Raw genomic sequence first — 23,132 nt, 5'->3', positions numbered from 1 at the left:
CCAGTATCCCAAATATAAATTTGCAAAAGTGGGTGCAGTGGGGCACCCCATCGCTGTGCCCCGCCGCTGATGGTAAACCCTGCCATTAAATAGGAATACATTGTGTGTTAAAATAAACCAAATAATACCAAACTGTTCACCCCAGGTCCCCAAGAAGTGCCCCACAGCCCCACACCCCAAATCATGGGGTATGGAGCTGTAGAGCGCCTCCACGTCCAAGGTCGCCAGGGCCACCCCCGATGGTACTTGAATGCCCTCCAGATGATGGAGGACATCCATCGTGCCCCTGACATAGGTGGGTAGAGCCAGAACGAAGGGTCGCAACACTTGGTCGATATAGTTGCTGACCCCCTCAGTAACTCCCCCTATGCCAGAGACAATGGGGTGGCCCTTGAGGGGATGGTAGCCCTTGTGGACCTTGGGTAAAGCATAGAAGGTGGAGACCTGGGGAAACTCCGGGCGCATGTACCGGTATTCATTGTTGGAAATTAGACCCTGCGCCCCGGCATTATCCAGTATTTGCACAAGAGCCTCGGTGTATTGGGGAATAGGGTCGGTTACAAGGATATCATAATTTGAGCTGTCATCGAGAATCCCGTGGCACATGGCTATGTATTTATCCCGGTCCATAACCACAACTTTGCCGCCCTTGTCTGCTGTTTTAATTATGATAGAGTCATCAGATTTCAAAGACCTCAGGGCGGCACGTTGGTTGACACTTAAATTATTACGTTTTGGCACAGACCGGGAAGCCAGCTTAGATAAATTTTCCAGGACCACTCTCTCGAAGACATCAATACACTTGGAGTCACAGGGAGGGGGATTTTTTTGATTTTTTGGACGTCAATTTGTTACCTGAAGGGTTTCGTCAAGTCCCTGTCCTTCCAGGTATACGTTTTCTAATGTCCTAATCCCCTCCAAATCCTCCACCTCAACCCCCAACTCACGAGCCCTCCTGCTTTCTACGGTAGACATGAACTTAGACCAACGCAGTTTACGTATGAATAGTGCTAGGTCCTTGCAAGTAAATACCTAACACTAGTAGGGACTGGGCAATTTTACACACATATATACCTGCTGCTTTATACATGGGGGCCGTATTCTGTGTTTGTGCACCTATTTTAATGAACCACCAATAAAGGTTAAGTTTTAATATTTTCTAGTGGGGGAGCCCCTTTTCGTTGTTTAAAGTCTAGTAAGTGACTTGTAAATGGCTTGTCCTGACCTATCTATGATTGAATACCAATGTAAATCTTACCTGTCTCATTTTTTGGAAGCATTTGGAAATCATGAATCCAGGCTACAGGTGTCAGGTCTTTCCTGCACTGTTTCCTTACACCTATATACTTATAATTCTTTTCGGAGGCCAAGCCACCTTAAAAAAATCAGATAATATATGTATTACAAAAAGATTTACAGATAATAAATGACAACATAGCTGATCACTAGAATATTTACGTAAGGGTGAGTTTACACAACCATATTTATACTCAATGTACTGTACATGTGTATATAAGACTGCACGAGGGCGGCACATGGACCCAGAAAAGTCAATGCTGCAAGTCACATGACTGGGTTTCAACACAGACCATGTGGAAAAAGCAATTGCAAATTGTTTCGGGTGGTAGGGTGTGGACCCAATGTGCCAATGAACTTGAATTTGGGCCACTCCCAAGAGTGTGGTCTAAGCAGCGCTCCTGGTGGTTACCATTTAACATTTGAGTGGTCCTGGCAGGAGAGTGCACTGGAGGATCAGGCAGAATCCTAGTAAGGGACAGGCCAAAGGTCAGGGCAAGGTACAAATCAATGTATAGCCAAGGTCAGCAATGAGAATCTAGAGGAACAGAGATGACAAGCAGAACATGGTCAGGGATGAGCCAGGAGTCAGTGCATAGATCAGATAACACACGAGGCAGCACAACCTAATAGCAAGAGATAAAACCTAATTGTTCAGTTGCCTGTAAGGACCCTGAACAAACCTAAGTAGCCCAAGAGGATCACAGATTTCTAGTAGACACTTTAGTAGTTGTTAAATATGATGACTAGTAAATATGCCTGACAGGACCGGCAGAGAGTGGCCAGGAAGGTGTGCATACAGATGGTGTGGGCACACAGGGGCATGCCAAAACTTGGAGCCGACAGTGACAAAGGGGAGGGGTGTCACGGGGTGACTAATGCTATACAGTCTCAGAACACTTCTCACTGACAAGTGTGTGATGTGATAATAGCAATGGTAAAAGGAGATGTTTCTGTAATGAAAAATTCTATTGTAGTAATTCTTTTTGACCACAAGATGCCGCTGTGTTAGGTAAAGGAAAAACCAGGAAGTGACGAGTTGAGGAAGTGGACTGCTGTAGTGGGGGAGAAGAAGCTGGCTGTGAGCAGTGAGAGATCTGAGGGACAATCCATTGCCATCCGCTGCCCTGCAACGCTTGTTTCAGGCCAGGGCCAGCTCTGGAGAAGCCCGAACCTGTTGCTGGTTCCCATGTCAGGAGAGTTGGAGACGATTGCTGTGCAGACGCCGCGGAGCGGATGACAAGAAGGACCAGCCCTTGTGACACCGTGTTCCAGTTGCCTGGAGGCAAAGAAATTCCTGTTTCCTTCGGAAAGTCCATCTGACTGTTCGCCCCCTTGCTAACCCGGGTAAGCGGAGCTCCGATTCACCTTTCATAAGGGTGAATAGTGTATACACGCAGTAAATAGTTTTTTTTTTTTGGCGCCAAAAACCTAGCATAGACTGGTTCCGGCCATTTTGCTTTAAAGCGAGTTCTATCCAAACGGAGATACAGCACGTGTTGTCCTGCTATTCAAAAGAGACACTATATCCTGGATTATAGTACCAGAAGTATGTCATAAGAGGAGTTATTTGTTTCACTAAGACTTGTGCAGCTAAGCACCAACTTCTGATAAAACAAAACCGGTTGCTGAAGTCTTCCCTGCAGGGTTGGGGTAGTGTGTTGAAATGTGGATATTGGGGAGTGGGTAAGTTAAATAGTAAACTGTGATATTGTTAACCCCAGTGTGACACCGCAGGTGATCTTCCTCTGCATACTTACATTGTTTTGTTAGCTTGGTATTAATAGGTAAATTGCAGCTGCTATATATATGTAGCCGCTAGTTAAAGGCATAGTTCACTAGTTCTGACATATTAGGTCACGGTGCAGTGTCACTCAGGGGTCTCAGCCCTCGGCTGAGTGTCTTGTAATTATTGATTTCATCAGGCCTGTTAGCCTGGAGTTCACCCCAAAAGGGTATAGAGTAAAATTTATATTTCTTACTTCGTGTCTGGTGTGGTTGTGCCTGTCCGTGGAACCGCTGTATCCTAAAAGTTCCTGCAAGAGCCCCGGTAGCCAGTCGGCTGCCGTGTCTTTCCCTTCCTCCTCCCCCCTTACATTTTTGGCGTAGTCGGCAGGATACGGTGCCACCATGGACATGGACAACGCATCTGGGGACGCGCCCTTGGTGGACGCGGACCGTGTGCCTAATGGCGGGGTGGCTGTAGGTGCTGTCCTCCCGCCTGTTGCACCTACCCTTGCACCGACAGCCCCAGTCAGGTGTTTACCAGCAGGTGCCATCTTAAACCAACTGACTAAATTTGACGGACATAACATGTTGCTGACCGATTGGACTGAACGACTGAGGAGTGCGATTAAACTGTGTAATCTAGCCCCCGAACTCCAACCGGAGGTAGCGATAAATGCTCTGGAAGGGAATGCCCGACGGACAATCACATTACTGCCAGAGTCCCAGAGGAGTACGGTGACAGACATAGTAAACAGGTTGGAGAAGGTTTACGGGAACCGTGCCCCGTCAGTTGATTTACTTGCCCGGTTTGTTAATCGGAGACAGAGGGAGGGGGAGACCGTCCCTGAGTATGCTAATGAACTACAGGGGTTGTTAGCTGATGTCCGGAGGGCCGAATCCCACGCCCAGCGTGCCCCTGAGGAAGATGACGAGCTGTTGAGGGACTATTTTATTCGGGGATTATGTTTGAGTACGGTGAGGCGGGAACTACAGAACCGCGTGCTGGCGGACAAGACCCTGACCTTTGTCCAGATTCTGGAGGAGACCATCGCCAGGACTCAAATGGAGGAGCCAGAGGTGGGTCAGGTCGCCATGCAGAGAGCTGGAAGGGTGATGACCAATGCTGTAGGGGGTGAGACAGAGGCCCAGATGAGAGAAATGCAGCGTACTATAGATGCGCTAACCCAACAATTGAGCCAGGTGCAGAGTAGGGTACAGACTCCTGCTGCTGGGAACCCGTTACCAACTCCCTCAGACGGGCCCCCATGTCAATGCTCAGCAAGACCCCCCATGTGGCAAACAGAGGAACCACAGGGAAGGCCATCTCCATCACGGCCGTGGTATCGCTCTCCTCCTGACCCCCAACTGCGACAAAGGCCACCACCTCGGGAGTGGGACTATAGCAATGTTCAATATTGGCAATGTCAAGAGTTCGGGCATATCTCAAGGAACTGCCCAGGACCGAGAAGGGCCAGGCCCAGCAACTCACCGCCGTTAAACGGGAGACCTCCGCGATAAGAGGGCGCACCGCGGGGGTATCAGGGGGCCCAAGTGCTCCAAAAAGCCCACATGATTTGATCGCAAAAAGCCCCGTGCTGGAAGTGAGTTTTGAGGGAAAGAAGGTCCCCTGCCTAGTGGATACGGGTTCTGAAGTAACAACAATGCCCTTAGACTATTTTGAACGGCATCATGGCCACCTTATGCGACCAAACACCGGAATGGTTATCCGACTGAGAGCGGCAGATAATGGAACTATCCCTGTACATGGGGTAGTCTGGATGCGGCTTCGGGCCTGTGGCCAAGAATTAGGAGTCAAGGGAGTTATCCTTGTCAAGTCTACCTACTTGCCGGAGGTCCCGGTGATTCTAGGCATGAATGTGTTGCGAGACCTGAACCACGTGCTTTTCACCAAGAAAGGACCGGAGTACTGGAAGCGGACTACGGCACATAGGCCAACACAGCAAGTTTTCCGGCAAATTGTCCAGACTTGCCGAATCCAGAAGGGACTCCCTGAAAACCACCGGCTGGGGGCGGTGTATACCCCGAATGGTGCGCCCGTAAAAATACCTCCCCGGCAGGAACGGACATTGATGTTGCCTGTGGGGACCAATCTGAATGTGGACGGATTGGATGTCGAGCTGGAACCGGTAGAGCGGTGTGAAGAGATAACTGGTGTGATGTTTGGGCGAGTGGTGGCCACAGTCCGAAACGGGCGAGTGCCGGTGCGGTGCGTGAATCTACAGGATCATGAAGTGACCCTACCAAGGAGAGTCAAGGTCGCCAGAGTCTTCCTACACCAGGGTGAGACAGCCCGGAGAAGACCCTTTACTCTTAGGGAAGAGAGAGGGGACGTTTGGACCTTGGCGGTACAGATGGATCAACCTGAAAAACCCACGCCAGAGTGGAATTGGAGGAAGATCCTGGAAATGATGGGAATAAACCGTCCCTCTTTGAGTCCAGACCAAGTACGGCTAGTGGAAGAGACCCTATGGGAGTTCCAAGCTGCATTTTCTAGGCATGACGAAGACTTTGGCTGTACGTCTGCTATCGAGCACCGAATACCGACCGGGAACACGGCCCCAATCCGTGAAAGGTATCGACAGATCCCACCAAACATGTACCAAGAAGTGAAGGAGATGTTACATCAAATGTTGGATAATGGCGTGGTACAACCAAGTCAGAGTCCGTGGGCTGCCCCGGTGGTGCTGGTCCGAAAAAAAGACGGCACCTTACGCTTCTGTGTCGACTACCGGAAGCTGAACGCAAAGACAGTGAGAGACTCTTATCCCTTGCCGCGGATCGAGGAATCCTTATCCGCATTGGGAAAGGCGAAATACTTCTCATCCCTAGACCTGGCGAGCGGATACTGGCAAGTGCCAATGGCAGCAGAAGACAGACAGAAAACAGCGTTCATCTTGCCGATGGGCTTGTATGAGTTCAGAAGGATGCCCTTTGGATTGTCCAATGCCCCCGGCACGTTCCAAAGACTCATGGAGTATTGTCTTGGTGACCTAAACTTTGAGTCAGTGCTCATCTATCTGGACGATATTGTGGTCTTCGGATCGTCCTTCGAACAACATCTTCAGAGGCTGAGACAAGTCCTGAAGCGCCTGATGGAGCATGGGCTCAAGGTCAAGCCCAAGAAGTGCCAGCTGTTCCAGACACAGATTGAGTACCTGGGGCATATTGTCTCTGCTGAGGGGGTGCAACCGGCAAGCAGCAAGGTGGAAGCGGTACAACGCTGGCCTGTCCCAAGAACCCTCAGGGAACTTCGCGCATTCTTGGGCCTAGCTGGATATTACCGGCGCTTCATAAGAAATTTTTCAAAGAAGGCAGGACCGCTGAACGAATTGCTGAGGGGGACCTCCCGGGGGCCAAAGAACCAGCCCATTCCATGGGGAGAGAAACAACAACAGGCGTTCGAGGAGTTGAAGGAAGCCCTGACGAGTGCACCAATACTCGCCTATGCGCAGTTTGACAAGCCCTTCATGTTATACACAGATGGGAGTCTCCATGGCCTAGGTGCGGTGCTCGCCCAAGAACAAGATGGCCGTGAGAGGGTCATAGCCTATGGAAGCCGGTCCCTGAGGGAGACAGAGAGGAACTTTGACAACTATAGTTCATTCAAGCTGGAACTACTGGCCCTAGTGTGGGCCATGACGGAGAAATTCTCAGAATACTTGACAGGAGCGGAAGTGACTGTTATGACCGACAACAATCCCTTGGCGCACCTAGACAATGCAAAGTTGGGTGCTTTGGAGCAGCGATGGATGGCCAGGTTGTCCAGGTACAAGTACAAGATCAAGTACCGATCCGGTAGAGAAAATGCAAATGCGGATGCCCTGTCTCGAGTGACGCCGGATGACTCCGGACGAGATAAGGATGGAGAGTTGGAAGACTCAGAGGTTCCCCACTTGGGTAGAATACCCTTGTTTGTGATACTGGCACGGACAAGTGGGGTGGTGACAGACCGACCAGTGTTGCTTGGGAAAACCCATGGAGATTGGGTATATGCTCAGAATGATGACGTGACCCTAAGAAAGATCAAGCAGTGGGTGATGGCAAAGGAGTGGCCTACCCCGATGGAGCGCAAACGCTTGCCACCTATGGGGGCAAGAGTAATGCAACAGTGGGATAGACTGAAGTGTGAGAATGGGTTACTGTACCGTAAAGTATATTTAGAGACTGAGTTGGAGGTGAGATGGCAACTAGTAATACCAAGTACCAGTGCCAGGGAAGTTGCCCGTGAGGCTCATGTGAGAGGGGCCCACTTTGGTCCTGATAAAACGTTCAAGTGGCTCCAGCGATTTGTCTATTGTCCTGGTCTTGAGCAGACAGTGCAGGACGTGTGCCAAGCCTGCAGGGCCTGTGAGCTCGCTAAACCCCCAGAACAAAGGGCCCCCACTCAGACGATTAGGACCACTGCGCCGTTGGAGGTGCTGATGATTGATTATGTCCTGATAGGACACTCCAACAGCGGACATCAGTACTGTTTGGTAATGACCGATCACTTTACCAAGTTTGCAGTAGCAGTAGCTACGAAAGATCAGACTGCCGAATCTGCCGCCAGGGCTGTGTGTAAGCACTTCATCCAAGTGTATGGGTGCCCCACTCGTATTCACTCAGATCAGGGGGCATGTTTTCAGGGGCGGCTCATGTCGGAGTTGTATCGGGTGTATGGTATCCACAGATCCCGGACGACTCCTTATCACCCAGAGGGGAATGGGGCCTGTGAGCGATTCAATCGCACCCTCCTTCAGATGTTGCGAACGTTGGAGAAAGATCAAAAAGCTCGGTGGCCAGAGAGCTTAGCTGAGTTGCTCTGGGCCTATAATAATCGGGTCCATAGTACCACCGGCTACACGCCATACCTGATGCTGTTTGGGCATCCCGGACGGGAGATTGAAGAATTGAACTTGACAAATCCTGAGAGAGAGGGCGCTCGCTCGCCCGATGACTGGGTAGAACTACACCGTCGAAAACTGCAGACCATACACCGATTGGTGATTGACAAAACCCGACTGTCCAGTCACCCAGACAAGACCCCGGTTCAACATGAACCCTTCCAACCTGGGGACAGGGTGTTAGTAAGGGCCAAGAGACCCTCGGGAAAGTTGGATGATCGGTGGGAGGCAATGCCATATCGAGTAAAACGAAGGGTCATCCCTGACGGACCAGTGTATGAGATAGAGCCTGAAAGGGGTGAAGGAGTTACCCGGACTCTTCACCGTAATATGCTCAGACCTTGTAATTCAGAGACTCCCACAACGGAGACTGAGGTGCATCGGTTGAATCCGACAGCCCCAACCTTCACACCTGCTGCACAGATTGATCCCGATGAGTGGTGGGATGTACCAGTTCCCATGTCTGAAACGGTTCCAGCCGTGGTGATCTTACCTCCACGGGAGGGGACGACACTAATGGCTGCTCCTGTACAGGAACCTGAGCCGACCTGTGGGAATGAAGTGACTGATGCCCCGACTTTACGCAGAACGCCAAGGTCTAATGCTGGGGTTCCCCCACAGCGATACGCCCAGGATGAGTTTGTCTGGGGAGGTCTGTCGAGGACGCCGACCTCTAGTGGGGTGGTGTGTCACGGGGTGACTAATGCTATACAGTCTCAGAACACTTCTCACTGACAAGTGTGTGATGTGATAATAGCAATGGTAAAAGGAGATGTTTCTGTAATGAAAAATTCTATTGTAGTAATTCTTTTTGACCACAAGATGCCGCTGTGTTAGGTAAAGGAAAAACCAGGAAGTGACGAGTTGAGGAAGTGGACTGCTGTAGTGGGGGAGAAGAACCTGGCTGTGAGCAGTGAGAGATCTGAGGGACAATCCATTGCCATCCGCTGCCCTGCAACGCTTGTTTCAGGCCAGGGCCAGCTCTGGAGAAGCCCGAACCTGTTGCTGGTTCCCATGTCAGGAGAGTTGGAGACGATTGCTGTGCAGACGCCGCGGAGCGGATGACAAGAAGGACCAGCCCTTGTGACACCGTGTTCCAGTTGCCTGGAGGCAAAGAAATTCCTGTTTCCTTCGGAAAGTCCATCTGACTGTTCGCCCCCTTGCTAACCCGGGTAAGCGGAGCTCCGATTCACCTTTCATAAGGGTGAATAGTGTATACACGCAGTAAATAGTTTTTTTTTTTTGGCGCCAAAAACCTAGCATAGACTGGTTCCGGCCATTTTGCTTTAAAGCGAGTTCTATCCAAACGGAGATACAGCACGTGTTGTCCTGCTATTCAAAAGAGACACTATATCCTGGATTATAGTACCAGAAGTATGTCATAAGAGGAGTTATTTGTTTCACTAAGACTTGTGCAGCTAAGCACCAACTTCTGATAAAACAAAACCGGTTGCTGAAGTCTTCCCTGCAGGGTTGGGGTAGTGTGTTGAAATGTGGATATTGGGGAGTGGGTAAGTTAAATAGTAAACTGTGATATTGTTAACCCCAGTGTGACACCGCAGGTGATCTTCCTCTGCATACTTACATTGTTTTGTTAGCTTGGTATTAATAGGTAAATTGCAGCTGCTATATATATGTAGCCGCTAGTTAAAGGCATAGTTCACTAGTTCTGACATATTAGGTCACGGTGCAGTGTCACTCAGGGGTCTCAGCCCTCGGCTGAGTGTCTTGTAATTATTGATTTCATCAGGCCTGTTAGCCTGGAGTTCACCCCAAAAGGGTATAGAGTAAAATTTATATTTCTTACTTCGTGTCTGGTGTGGTTGTGCCTGTCCGTGGAACCGCTGTATCCTAAAAGTTCCTGCAAGAGCCCCGGTAGCCAGTCGGCTGCCGTGTCTTTCCCTTCCTCCTCCCCCCTTACAGGGGGATCATAGAGAGCCAAATAATTGCACCAGTCGCCATGAGTTGCTGCTGCTACAGGACCTCTCTAACACCCTCTGTTCTTTGCTCTGGAGTGCAAGATTAATCTTTTCAGGATGTCAGGAGTATTAATATTTTACACATTCCCAGGAATTCTCTTTTAGACCAAAACCCTTCCAATCAACCAAATAGAAGGCTTTTCTTCCAATCTGTTTGCATTCTAAGATGTTCTTAATCTCAAATATATGATCAGGCTCCACAGAAGCTGAAGAGCAAGACAGGACAGGACAAGATGACCATGTTTGCATTGAGTGAGACTATCACTAACTGAGATGTCCTTTGTCCTTTCCTTAGATCGCTGATTGACCTCAGCTGTCACGTGACTACTGAGATCAACCAACAGTCTACGGAAAAGGAAACGGGTGTTACAGTGTGATGAGGACAAGTGACAAAACAACACAGTGGAGCAGCAGGACCTGAACACTTTTGGAGACATCTTATGCTGTGTTCACACCAGCATTCGGCACTCCGTTCTCAGGTTTCCGTCTTTTGCATGCAGAGGACGGAAACCTGTTATTGCGAGTTCGGCCGTGAGCGCCAGTGAGCGTTTTATGCTCTCCGCGGTAAAACTGTTTTTTTTAAACCGGACACAGAGTACTGCATGTCCGACTCTGTGTCCGGTTTAAAAAAAACGGTTTCACATTCAAATGAATGTGTATGACAGATGCCGTCAGGTTTCCGTCTCCTGCCCAGTTTTGAACAGGAAACGGAAACCTGCAGAATGGACTCCCGGGCGCAGATGTGAACGAACCCGAAGTATGGTTTTTTTTCACCTTCCCTGATTTTAATATATTTTTTTCCTGGACAACCTTTTTAAGAAACTATCTGTTTTTAGCAAAGAAAAATCCAACACCAAATGGAGAAGTGGACTTTGATGTGGTGGTAGAGTCTCTGCTTTCTGCTTGTGAAGATGTTAGAATAGGTATCTTTCCTAAAGAACAGAAACTCATTTTTCTTTTGCCGATTCATTTATTGCCCTGCAGTTTGTGTTTCTGTTTTGCACCTAGTTCAGTTCCCCTTGCACCACACGTGCCTAGGCATACCTCCCAACCGTCCCGATTTCCGCGGGACATTCACGATTCCGGTGACGTGTCCCGCGGTCCCAGTTGGTGGGAGGTATGTCCCGATTTCAACTCAGATCTGCGTCTGGATGATGCAGATCTGAGTTGAATACATACGCGGCTAAAGCAAGGAGCTGTCACAGTTCAGCTCCTTGCTTTGCCGCGTCCTCCGGGCTACTGGCTGTGTAGACCCGATGTGATGATGTCACATCGCGTCTACAACTGTGTGCGAGAGAGAGAGAGAGAGGCATGGAGAGAGCGGCGGGGGAGCGAGGAGAAGGTAAGTGTAATGTGTACACTGAGGGGGAACATGAATCTGGGGGCAGATGAAGGAGCGGACGGCATGACACTGAGGCAGAGATGTGGAGACATGAATCTGGGGGCAGAGATGGAGGGACATGAATCTGGGGGCAGAGATGGAGGGACATGAATCTGGGGGCAGAGATGGAGGGACATGAATCTGGGGGCAGAGATGTGGGGACATGAATCTGGGGGAAGAGATGGGGGGGACATGAATCTGGGGGCAGAAATGGGGGACATGAATCTGGGGAGAGAGATGGGGGGACATGAATCTGGGGGCAGAGATGGGGGGACATGAATCTGGTGGCAGAGATGGGGGGACATGAATCTGAGGGGCAGAGATGAGGGGACATGAATCTGGGGGCAGAGATGGAGGGGGGACATGAATCTGGGGGCAGAGATGGGGGGACATGAATCTGGTGGAAGAGATGGGGGGACATAAATCTGGGGGCAGAGATGGGGGGACATGAATCTGGGGGAAGAGATGGGGACATGAATCTGGGGGCAGAGATGGGGGACATGAATCTGGGGACAGAGATGGAGGGGACATGAATCTGGGGACAGAGCTGGAGGGGACATGAATCTGGGGGCAGAGATGGAGGGGGGACATGAATCTGGGGGCAGAGATGGGGGACATGAATCTAGGGGCAGAGATGGAGGGGGGACATGAATCTGGGGGCAGAGATGGAGGGGGGACATGAATCTGGGGGCAGAGATGGAGGGGACATGAATCTGGGGGCAGAGATGGGGGGACATGAATCTGGGGGCAGAGATGGGGGGACATGAATCTGGGGACAGAGATGGAGGGGACATGAATCTGGGGGCAGAGATGGAGGGGGGACATGAAACTGGGGGCAGATGAAGGGTGTATATGAAACTGGGGGAGAGATAGATGGGGGGACATATAATTTACGGGTGACTGTAGGAGGATTATACTATGTGGGAGCACATGAAAAATGAATGAGAATGGGAAGAGTCAGCATAAAAGTGGGCGGAGCCAAATTTGCATTTTGTCCCTCTTTCTACTTTTCAAAAGTTGGGAGGTATGTCTAGGTATGATGGTATATGAATATATAGATGGATGTAACTGGAAAATAATCTCCTTACTATACCTTGCATTTGAACAGTTATAAATGCTTGCCATGTAAATCCTCCAATACAACCAGCATCGCATGGACCACAGTCTATAACCTCTGAAAAAGAAGACAGAGTAGTAAGTTTGGTGAACACAGTTCATTGAGTCGAAAAATTGAATAAAATGAATCACATATATGATTTTTAATACCACATTAAAGGGGTTTTAAATACTTAAAGGGGTTGTCCAACTCTTTTTACAATTCTGTTCAGGTCCTGACTGGCGTCATCAGTGACATCACGATGTGTCAGGTGACCTCTGCAGCCAATCCCAGGCCTCAGCGTGACCTCTTTACGAATGATTTCTGACTGCTGAGGTCAGTTAGTCATGTGCTGTTAGTGAAGAGGTCACCACTGAGGCCTGTGATAGGCTGTAGTGATCACCTGACACAAATGACATCACTGCTGACATCAGTCAGGACCTGCACTGAACTGCTGACGCTGGAGGGCCTGGGAGAAGTATATATACAGCATATACTCGAGTATAAGCCAAATTTTTCAGCCCAGTTTTTGTGCTGAAAAAGCCCTCCTCGGCCTATACTTGAGTCAGCCCAAAAAAAAAAAAAAATGTATTTTTTTTTTTAAGGAGGGGGGAAGGGGGGTGGTCTATGACCAGCCACAATATTAATGTATAGAATCTCCCATGAAATAGGGCGAAAAAAAAAAAGTTCTAAATCCCTCCTTTCCCTGTGAAACACATACACATTAGGTATCCCTGTGTCTGAAAGTGCCTGGTCTACTGAATATAGGGTATCTGCAGTGCTCCTGTTCCATCGGGAAGGGGCAGGGGTGAACCTGCCCTTTTCGACCCCCGAGACGGATGACAGAAAGCCACCCCCCTCCCACCGGGAGGAGGGGATGGAGAGGAGGGGGCGGGGTGGAGCGAGGGGCGGGGCTTAGCGGGGTTTACAGGCAGAGAGCCCTGGTATAGCGTCGCCTGAAGCGGTCGCTTCAGGTCACCTCATGGGAGGTGCGGCGCTGGGAAGGGGTTAATAGGAGCACTGCAGATACCCTATATTCAGCCAGACTGAATTCCAAGTGGGGGAAGAAAAAACAGTCCTCAAGCTCAGGGAAGGGGCAGACGGACAACCAAAATACCCCGTCCCCTTTCCCAGCATCTACTGCACCCAAAAACTCTGACCATTTAAATTTTTGAAATTTTCCAGTAGCTGCTGCATTTCCCCCCCTAGGCTTATACTCGAGTCAATAAGTTTTCCCAGTTTTTTGTGGTAAAATTAGGGGCCTCGGCTTATATTCGGGTCGGCTTATACTCGAGTATATACGGTAAGTACATTTTTTATGTACAGTATACATATATAATATAAAAATCATTACACATCTTTATTGAAGAAATTATAAGGTATATGAATAATAACCAGGAAAAAGAAGACACTGAAATATTCATACCATACCGCCATATTCATTGCATCCATATTATCATTCCTGTCCACCCCATAAAATCATGCTAACATCATTATCCCTCAAAATGCAATGCCACATTACACAAAAACACTTACGCTGAACTGATAAGTTCTTAGGACATCCCAGAATCCCCCATTGTGCCTCAATGTTCCCGACAGCAGCAAACGCCCAGCATGAGCCACACACTCCCTGGAAAGCATAACATACAGTATAGAACACAGTGTCATAGGTGTGAGAGTAGGAAATATTCGTTACATGATGTGAATAGAAACAGTAAGACAGCGAGTGATGAACGTCCAAAAAGTTTATCAAAATAATCAATTTAGCTCCGATCCCAAATTCAACAAATAGAAGGTATAAATTAACATTGCTTTATTGCATAGACTATAGGGTCAGGGGATAATCATACACATTAGGGAGAGTGTGTGCCTACATAGGCAGTACGGAGACTTATAAGTCATTCCTGCTCCGCTAGGGATTCTGGGTAAAAAATATGCAAATCTATTCTCCAGGATGTAATTAGGAGAACAGTGCACTCTGTACGCCACCCTCTAGAGGGCAGTATCCTTAACATCATGCATGACTCAGTTAAAAAGTCTAATATCATGATGCGGATTTAATTGCCAAATTAGTATTTCTATTCCAAAAGTACAGCGTGCACTCTGTTCTCCTAATTACATCCTGGAGAATAGATTTGCATATTTTTTACCCAGAATCCCTAGTGGAGCAGCAATGACTTGTAAGTCTCCGTACTGCCTATGTAGGCACACACTCTCCCTGATATGTATGATTATCCCCTGACCCTGGTCTATAGTCTCTCACGTTGCCAAATCAGCATCCCTACGCTATGCTGAGGAGGCCCAATAGGCCGAAACAGCACTGTCCATAGCTGGGAATCTGTTCCTTTTGGAATAGAAATACTAATTTGGCAATTAAATCCGCATCTTGATATTAGACTTTTTAACTGAGTCATGCATGATGTTAAGGATGCTGCCCTCTATAGGGGGCGGCGTACAGAGTGCACTGTTCTCCTAATTACATACTGGAGAATAGATTTGCATATTTGAATAGAACATAATAATTCCACCACAAAATAGTTTATCTCTCCAGATTATTTACTATTATAAACTTACAAATCCAAACTTGTCTATCTGATGCAAGTACTGTATGTACTAATATATAATCTTAAAGGGGTTTGCTTACAAAAGCAATGTATGCATGCAACTTACCTGTACATGGTGGGGGGACTGGCTGCTGGATAATATGTTGACTTTGTGGGCCTTTAATTGAAGTCAGTTTATGCAAATGTGTCTCCATTTTGCGACGCTAGGTGAAAGCAATTCTACTTTTTTCCTAAAAACACACAACCCCCCTCCCAAATCAAATCTCCTCTATACTTGCTACTTCTCTTTTGTCAAATCTAATGGCCACTAGTTTTCCAACACATAGAATATTAGGCATTCAAATCTTTTAAGAATCTCAGTGACTGTGTTCCTGTTCTCCACCTTGTAGCTGTCGCTTTAGGGTTATTATGCACACCAGTCACACTCTGCCTGGGTCTGCTCAGCCTGTCAGCAGAACTTTCAGACAAAGACCCTTCACTGTCCAATCCAGGGTTGAGGCTGGGTATGGAAAAAAATGGCATAAAAAATAAATGGCATAAAAAATAAAACATAACTTTTAATTTATGTTTGTAAAAAAGACAATAAAAATTCCCAATGACAAGGGTCCAAGTGGCAAGGATAAAACAGAGTAAATGAGCTTACGCGTTTCAGGGTAGGCATGTTCAACCCCTTACTCAACCTATGTGTACATGCGTACCCTGAAACGCGTAAGCTAATTTGCTATTTGGAGTAAAGTTTGTAATATGACAGTGAATTCTTACCTGATTTTTAACTTCAGAAATGACACCATGTTTTCTCCAGTCTTTATTTTGTGGAAATTTGGTAGCCACCGCTGTTTCTTGCTTGATTTTGGGTAATTTCATGACAAAATTGGAATCCAAGATATTATTCCTAAATTCTTCAGCTATTAGGATAATATTAAAGGACATTTTTTCTAACACATAGTAAAATAAATGATAAAAAAAAACAAATTCCATGACAGGAAGAAAAATTAAATGTACGCTATGAGTGTAATCGATCTACTTTATTCCCAGTAGCATCAGCACTCATATCCATGTGATGTTTGTCCCATTGACACTAGCTTCACACTATCGCTCATGGGTCTGCTTGGGGACTCGAAAGTCAGAAATCCTATATAGCAGTTAGATGCAGAAATCCCATAGACAATAATGGGGTCTACAGGGTTTCCTCCCGGGTTCTGCTGATTTTATTGGATATGGGGGATGGAGTCTCGGATGCAGACTCAAATGTTTGTGTGAACCTAGCGTTACTTGAAGGTAGCTAAGTTACAATACCAGAAACAAACCATAGGCCAGGGTGTTTTTGTCCTGTCTTGAACATCCCCTTAGGCTAAAGCTCCACGTTGCGGAAACGCAGCTTTTTTGTTGCTGATTTTGCTACATTTTTTGAGCCAAAGCCAAGAATGGCTACAAAAGGAATGGGAAATATATAGGAAGTTCTTATACTTCTCCCTTCTGCTCAATCCACTCCTGGCTTTGGCTCAAAAAAAGGCAACATAGTCTGCAACAAAAAAAGCTGCATTTCCGCCACGTGGGGCCTCAGCCTTAAAGTGGATCTGCCACCAGTGTTTGCTGCCATGAGATGGGGACAAGTCTGCTCTCCTATTAGCCAAAATATTACTAAAATATTGTATTGTTTGGCTAATAGGAGCAGAGAATACACCAGACACACAGTTTATGAGCCGGGTGTATTCATAGTGATAGCTAGCCATCAATAACTGCTGAGGAAGGGGGAAGGGGGGATAGATGGAGCGCTCTAGTTTTATGAATAATAAACTTGGCGTCCTGTTATTTCAAAGATCAGATATGTCCTCATATTTACCTTTCAAAGGGCTACATAGTCTGCTGACAGATCAAAGTCAGGAAAATGTCATTATATATTTGTGTCCATGTATTACATTGCACCAAACCCTATAGCATTTGCAATAAATGCATTATAATCATGTAAACTAGGTAATAAAATGAAAGAAAGCGTGTAATTTGGCTTTAATGGGCTTATAAAATACTACATGTGAATATTATATGAACAGCGGTGTAAAATAAAACAAAACAATGCAAAAACTGCACCAGCCCCCCCCCAACTATAATGTATTGTTTATATTACTGGTATCCCCACATTGGGAAGAGACATCTTATTGGGATCCTAAGGGTTGGTTGTGACTGGACAAGTTATATCCTTGTAAACTGAGGTGTAAGTTGACCCCCCTACCATGTTCCATTTATGAAACTGATGTCTTCTTAAGTGGCAGGGCCTGGGTGTAGCCATGATCTTTGTACCCTTATAGCTACACACTTGTGTAGAACATTACATGATATTGTCTCCGTTCTTATATATATGTATATGGTAATAAAGCAATCTAATATGTAATACGTATCTGGATCAATGCAGGATGTAGTAGCATCAGATTAGCTGCGGGGAACTTGGACTGATCAAATCCCCAAAACCTGCAGCACAAATGAACCTACACAAAAGTGGATTCAATTCAATTGAAGTTGTTTTTGAAAAACCTGTTGCTGAAATTTTGGAAATGATAGAAATTTAGCAGTGGAATCATCCAGTTGTACCATGAACAACACAATACAGTCTTAGGGAGAGTTCACACGGAGTAACGTGCCGCGTGATGTGGCACGTATACGCCGTGTGAGACTTTGCGGGCCGCATACGCTCCCATTGATTTCAATGAGTGCCGGGATCGTATACGCGGCGCTATTTTGCGGCCGTGATTTTGCGGCCGCAAACTCATGGCCGCAAAATAACGCGCCGCATACGATCCACGATCCCATTGAAATTAATGGGAGCGTATACGGCCCGCAAAGTCTCACACGGCGTATACGTGCCTCATCACACGGCACGTTACTCCGTGTGAACTCTCCCTTAGTATCACGGAGACAGTGTAATAACTTTAGCAAACCTGTGAGGTCACTAAACTTTGTCATGCCATACTGAGCTGTTCCTAGTTCTTCTTTTTGTAGACGTTCGGCTTCCTTCATGTTACTGGTAAATACAGACAGTCTGTACTCGTATTCTGTGGATACAAATGACTGTGGTTAGACCATACAATCCACTGGAGATATTCAACAGATTTCATGGATTCCCCTGTAAATCAGCAGGGCTTATCACAAGGACATATTAGATCTATGATCCTAAATCCATGTAAATTGATTAGTTATTGTCTGGATGTCCACACGAGTCCATGTGCTTTCATTGCTCACTGCTTTTTAATGCATTCAGTATTTCGTTTGGGGGGGGTCCCATGTGTTACTCCCCCAACAGAATGCCAGACACAGATGTGAACCAGACCTTAGTATTTGTGCATGTCAGTGTACAGAGGTTTGTATGTGTTACTTTGTGGGATAGGAGTATTAAAGTGTACCTAACAATTAACAAAAAGTTGCGGTATGATTAAAACTAAATTTGTGCCATTGCTAAAAGAAGCCCCATCTTTGGAAGTTGATATTCCGGTTCCGAAGGAATTTGTGTACCTTGGTATTGTGAGATCTGGGGATCCAATGGATTATTTTTAATTTTGTGCAGCTTCACTCTTGTCCTGGTTAAAAAAAAAGTGCTAAATTTTGGGGAAATTTAGTCTTCCATTTATGAGAAGAATTAGTATGGCTAAAATGTTTATTTTGTCTAAAGTGGATGGGGAAGTTAGCTCGGTAGAAGCAGTGGTGCGGACCCAAGCACTTTGGACAGGGACACAAAATATGCAGCAAACTGGTTTATTTAGAAAAAATCAGGAAAGTAAAAAAATCTTAACTTAAGGCACAAAATGAGCATAACAAAATACAGCCTTAACTTCAGGCAAAAACAAAATAAAAACCTGCTCGTCTGAGCAACTAACTAAACAGAACGGATAACCTAACTATACGTGTGGCTTACTACCAGCCACATGAACAAAACAAGCACAATATTGTCTCACTGGACTCAGGGTTACAGGACAGAATCATATAACTCCTTTCACCTCATGGAACTGCACTGGAATGCAGGAGCTGCAGCCTTTTCTGGCCCAGTAATAAGCCAAGGATCTACACCTGGGCTGAGGCCTACTCAAGACTTGCCCTGGACCACACATATGTCAGAAACTTGGGGTTGGTATATCTAGACTCCAGCAATCTGCCTGTCACCATGTAATAAGGATATATGAGCTCTTGAATACTGATACAGTCAGATGCTTACCCTGCCAAGGGAAGGGATTCCTGATTATCAGTGGGAGATGGTGCTTGGGCAAATTTCTTCTCTATCCCCAAGTTTAAGTTTTCTACATATAATTAAATATGGGGAACTATGTCCGAAAGGTTTTAGAGTTTAGTCCATGTATTATGGTGCTGTCCTAAACTATACAGGTTTTGGGATCATACGATTGATGATATAAATAGGGTACACACACAATCCTTGAGTTTATTTCTTGAAAATACTTAATTTTAAGAACGGATGCCATGACACCCAGACACAAAGCAATATGTGATTGAATTAGTTGATGGTATTTGATTGTTTATAATCTTTTTTTCCCTCTTTCTCTAGTGTGATACATAGGGGAGGGTTGGAAAGGTGTTAAAGGGGTAATCTGTAGAGATGAGCGAACAGTAAAATGTTCGAGGTTCGATATTCATTTTGAGTAGCCCCTCAATATTCGACTACTCGAATCAAATATCGAACCCTATTATAGTCTATGGGGGGAAAATGCTCATTTCAGGGGTAGCCAACGTTCGATCAAATTATACTTACCAAGTCCACGAGTGAGGGTTGGGCTAGATCCTCCGAGCAGTCTTCTCCGTGCAGTGTCCCCGCGGCATCTTCCGGCTCTTCATTCTCTCTGCCAGGCATCGGGCCTGGGCAGAGCCAACTGCGCATGCTCACACTACAAGCAGACATGCGCAGTCGGCTCTGCCCAGGCACGATGCCTGGCAGAGTGAATGAAAAGCCGGAAGATGCCGCGGGGAAGCTGCGCAGAGAAGACTTCTAAAGGTAGGAGAAGAACCAGCAATGATTGGCCGACTGTATAGCATTTGGCCAATCAATGCTGGTTCTGCATCGAACTTTTACATTCAAACAGCGAGTGGTACTTGATCGAGTACGAGTATTTCGAATACTGTAGTATTCGATCGAATACCTACTCAATCGAGTACTACTCGCTCATCTCTAGTAATCTGGTTTCTAAAATTGTTGGCCCTTCCTTACCTACACTCACCGCTACATTGAATAGTATGGATTGCGGTATGTAAACATTACTGAGAGCCGTGCTGCCTCGGTACAAGTACTCTGCAGGGGTCCCGGGTGTTGGACCTATTTAATAAAATTTAAAGATGAGTGAGTGGTATTCGATCGAATACCTCGCTCCCATAGGAATGTGTGTAAGCTGCCAAACACCCAGGGGTTAAGCGCATCAAATATTCACTGTGCTTAACCCCTTGGTGTTCGGCCGCTTACACGTATACCTATGGGAGCTCAAGTATAATATTTATATGTGTTCAGCGCTGCCATGTGTTATCTGCTAGAAGAAACTTTACAATAGGTTTTTGCAAAGACCAAAGGAATATGTGGTGTTATTCACTTATTTGTTACCTATTAAAAAGTGTGATATATTATGTATGAAAAAATTCCAACCACAGGGTTACATGATTGATGTTGGCTGAGAATAGTTTGAGCTGTGGTTTTACTGTGAAGTCTGTGATCTTATAATGAATGTATACCTTGCCAAAATATATGTATCTTTCCATATTGCTGTAACACAATATAACATCTGCTGAAACAAATTACATATAGATCTTATCTTCATTTATTTAAGGTTTTGTTCACATCTGTGCTGATATTCCTCTTCTATTACTGGTAACAAGATGACTAACGTAACAGAAAACAGAAACATTGGCGCAGATGTGAATCTACTTTAATTCATAAAACAGAACATGTCTGACTACAGTGTTGGCCAAAAGTATTGGTACCCCTGCAATTCTGTCAGATAATACTCGTCATACAGTCCGTTTTCATTCAGATGTCGACGGATAGTACGGGGTGACACTGTTGTACCTTCGGACTGCAGGGCAGCTTGAACTTGTTTGGATGTTAGTCGAGGTTCTTTATCCACCATCCGCACAATCTTGCGTTGAAATCTCTCGTCGATTTTTCTTTTCTGTCCACATCTAGGGAGGTTAGCCACAGTGCCATAGGCTTTAAACTTCTTGATGACACTGCACACGGTAGACACAGGAACATTCAGGTCTTTGGAGATGGACTTGTAGCCTTGAGATTGCTCATGCTTCCTCATAATTTTGCTTCTCACGTCCTCAGACAGTTCTTTGGACTTCTTTCTTTTCTCCATGCTCAATGTGGTACACACATGGACACAAGACAGAGGTTAAATCAACTTTAATCCATTTCAGCTGGTTGCAAGTGTGATTTAGTTATTGCCACCACCTGTTAGGTGCCTCAGGTAAGTAACAGGTGCTGTTAATTACACAAATTAGAGAAGCATCACATGATTTTTCAAACAGTGCCAATACTTTTGTCCACCCCCTTTTTTATGTTTGCTGTGGAATTATATCCAACTTGGCTTTTTGACAATTCTTTTTGTGGTTTTCCATTGAAGACAAATTAAATGAAGATAATAATACCAAAGAATTTGTTATTGCAATCATTTTCTGGAAGAAAATGAGTATTATCTGACAGAATTGCAGGGGTGCTAATACTTTTGACCAACACTGTATATCACAAGAAGCAAACCTTGGTTGGTTATTGGATTTGCAATGTTTGCACTGTATTAAACACTGTTCTGCTACAAAGTATGCAACATCTTCTACATAAAATAATACAGTTGGTTCTTATTTCTATTATGTTTAACTATAAATGTAAAAAATTTTTTTTCCTATAAAGTCATAAATTACAATTTTTATAAGATAAAAAATATAACATAACATACATGACTAAGAGGACCTTTCACAAAACCATCTCCAATGCAATGTACCGCTAACAGTTGTCCCATAAAGTTTAACGTGTTCCAGTAGTGTTCACACACAATTTAATATCCTGAAGCTGTGACCCCACACATCTTAACATCCCCCAGCAGTGGTCCCATTCAGTTTAATACCCCCTAGCAGTGGCCCCACACCGTTTAATGTCTCCCACTAGTGGCCCCCATAATTTAATTCCCCCCAGCAGTGGCCCCACACAGTTTAAAGTCCCTCAGCTTGGGCCCTACATAGTATAAAGTCCACCTGCAGGGGCCCCATACAATTTATTGCTCTCCATCAGTGACTCCACACAGTTTAATGTCACCCGGCATTGGCCCCATATAGTTTATTATCCACCATCAGTGGCTCCATACATTGCAATGTTCCCCCAACAGTGGTCCCACAATGTTTAACCTCTTCCAGAAGTGACCCCCCCACAGTTTAATATCCCCCAGCAGTGGCCCCATACAGTTTAATATCCCCCAGCAGTGGCCCCACACAGTTTAATATCCCCCAGCAGTGGCTCTATACAGGTTTTTTTTTTTCAACTGTGATTTTTATTAAATTTTTCAAAATAGAGGACAAAGAACCGTATACAAAAATCGGCCCCATACAGTTTAATGCCCTGCAGCAGTGATCCCACACAGTACAGTATCCCCAGCAGTGGCCCCACACAGTTTAATGTCTCCTAGCAGTGACCAAACATAGTTTACTGTCCTCTAACAGTGGTCCCACAAAGTTTAAGGTCCTCTAGAAGTGGCCCCACATAATTTACACAGGGGGCACAGTTTTCTCTGGGCACACATATGTCTCAGCAGTGCACCCAAAGAAGTGGAAGAGAGCAACAGGTGCCAGTAAGCAAAGAGGTAAATATAAACTCTCAAGCTACCCCAAGCTTAATTGTATATCCTACCCCTGTGGCCCACAAAATTGGAAAGTTGTAGACCCAGGTAAGGCTTTCATTGCTTTGATCTCAGCTTGATCGTCAGACCTGGGGAGAAGGCCACGGGCAGCAGATAATGGCCACGGGTTTGGGACCCCTGATCTAAAATAATATTACACAAGAGTCAAACAATAATATAAAACAGTTACTGGAAGATAAAACACCTGAGCTCCAATGCAATCTTACAGATTCCTTAAACTATCACACAGTAGAATATAGTACTTCTCTCCATATATATATGGGAAAGCCTACTGGGCCACTTCAGAATCCAG

At 46.0% G+C, this 23,132-nt stretch overlaps 1 protein-coding gene across 1 annotated transcript in view; it reads right to left on the bottom strand.

The window, feature by feature from the left end:
* The window catches only part of LOC142212577 (cathepsin W-like), a 32,779-nt gene that overhangs the window by 9,278 nt on the left and 369 nt on the right, over positions 1-23,132 (bottom strand). The window contains exons 3-7 of the mRNA XM_075280537.1: positions 17,882-17,995; positions 15,711-15,853; positions 13,921-14,014; positions 12,382-12,462; positions 1,259-1,375 (exon numbers count right to left, since the gene is read on the bottom strand). Of these exons, the coding sequence (XP_075136638.1) occupies positions 1,259-1,375; positions 12,382-12,462; positions 13,921-14,014; positions 15,711-15,853; positions 17,882-17,995 (549 nt within the window). The remainder of the gene's footprint in view (positions 1-1,258; positions 1,376-12,381; positions 12,463-13,920; positions 14,015-15,710; positions 15,854-17,881; positions 17,996-23,132) is intronic.

This window comes from Leptodactylus fuscus, chromosome 7 (assembly GCF_031893055.1).
Source record: "Leptodactylus fuscus isolate aLepFus1 chromosome 7, aLepFus1.hap2, whole genome shotgun sequence".
In the NCBI taxonomy this organism is placed as follows: Eukaryota; Metazoa; Chordata; class Amphibia; order Anura; family Leptodactylidae; genus Leptodactylus; species Leptodactylus fuscus.
This window is presented reverse-complemented; position numbering and strand designations above follow the sequence as displayed.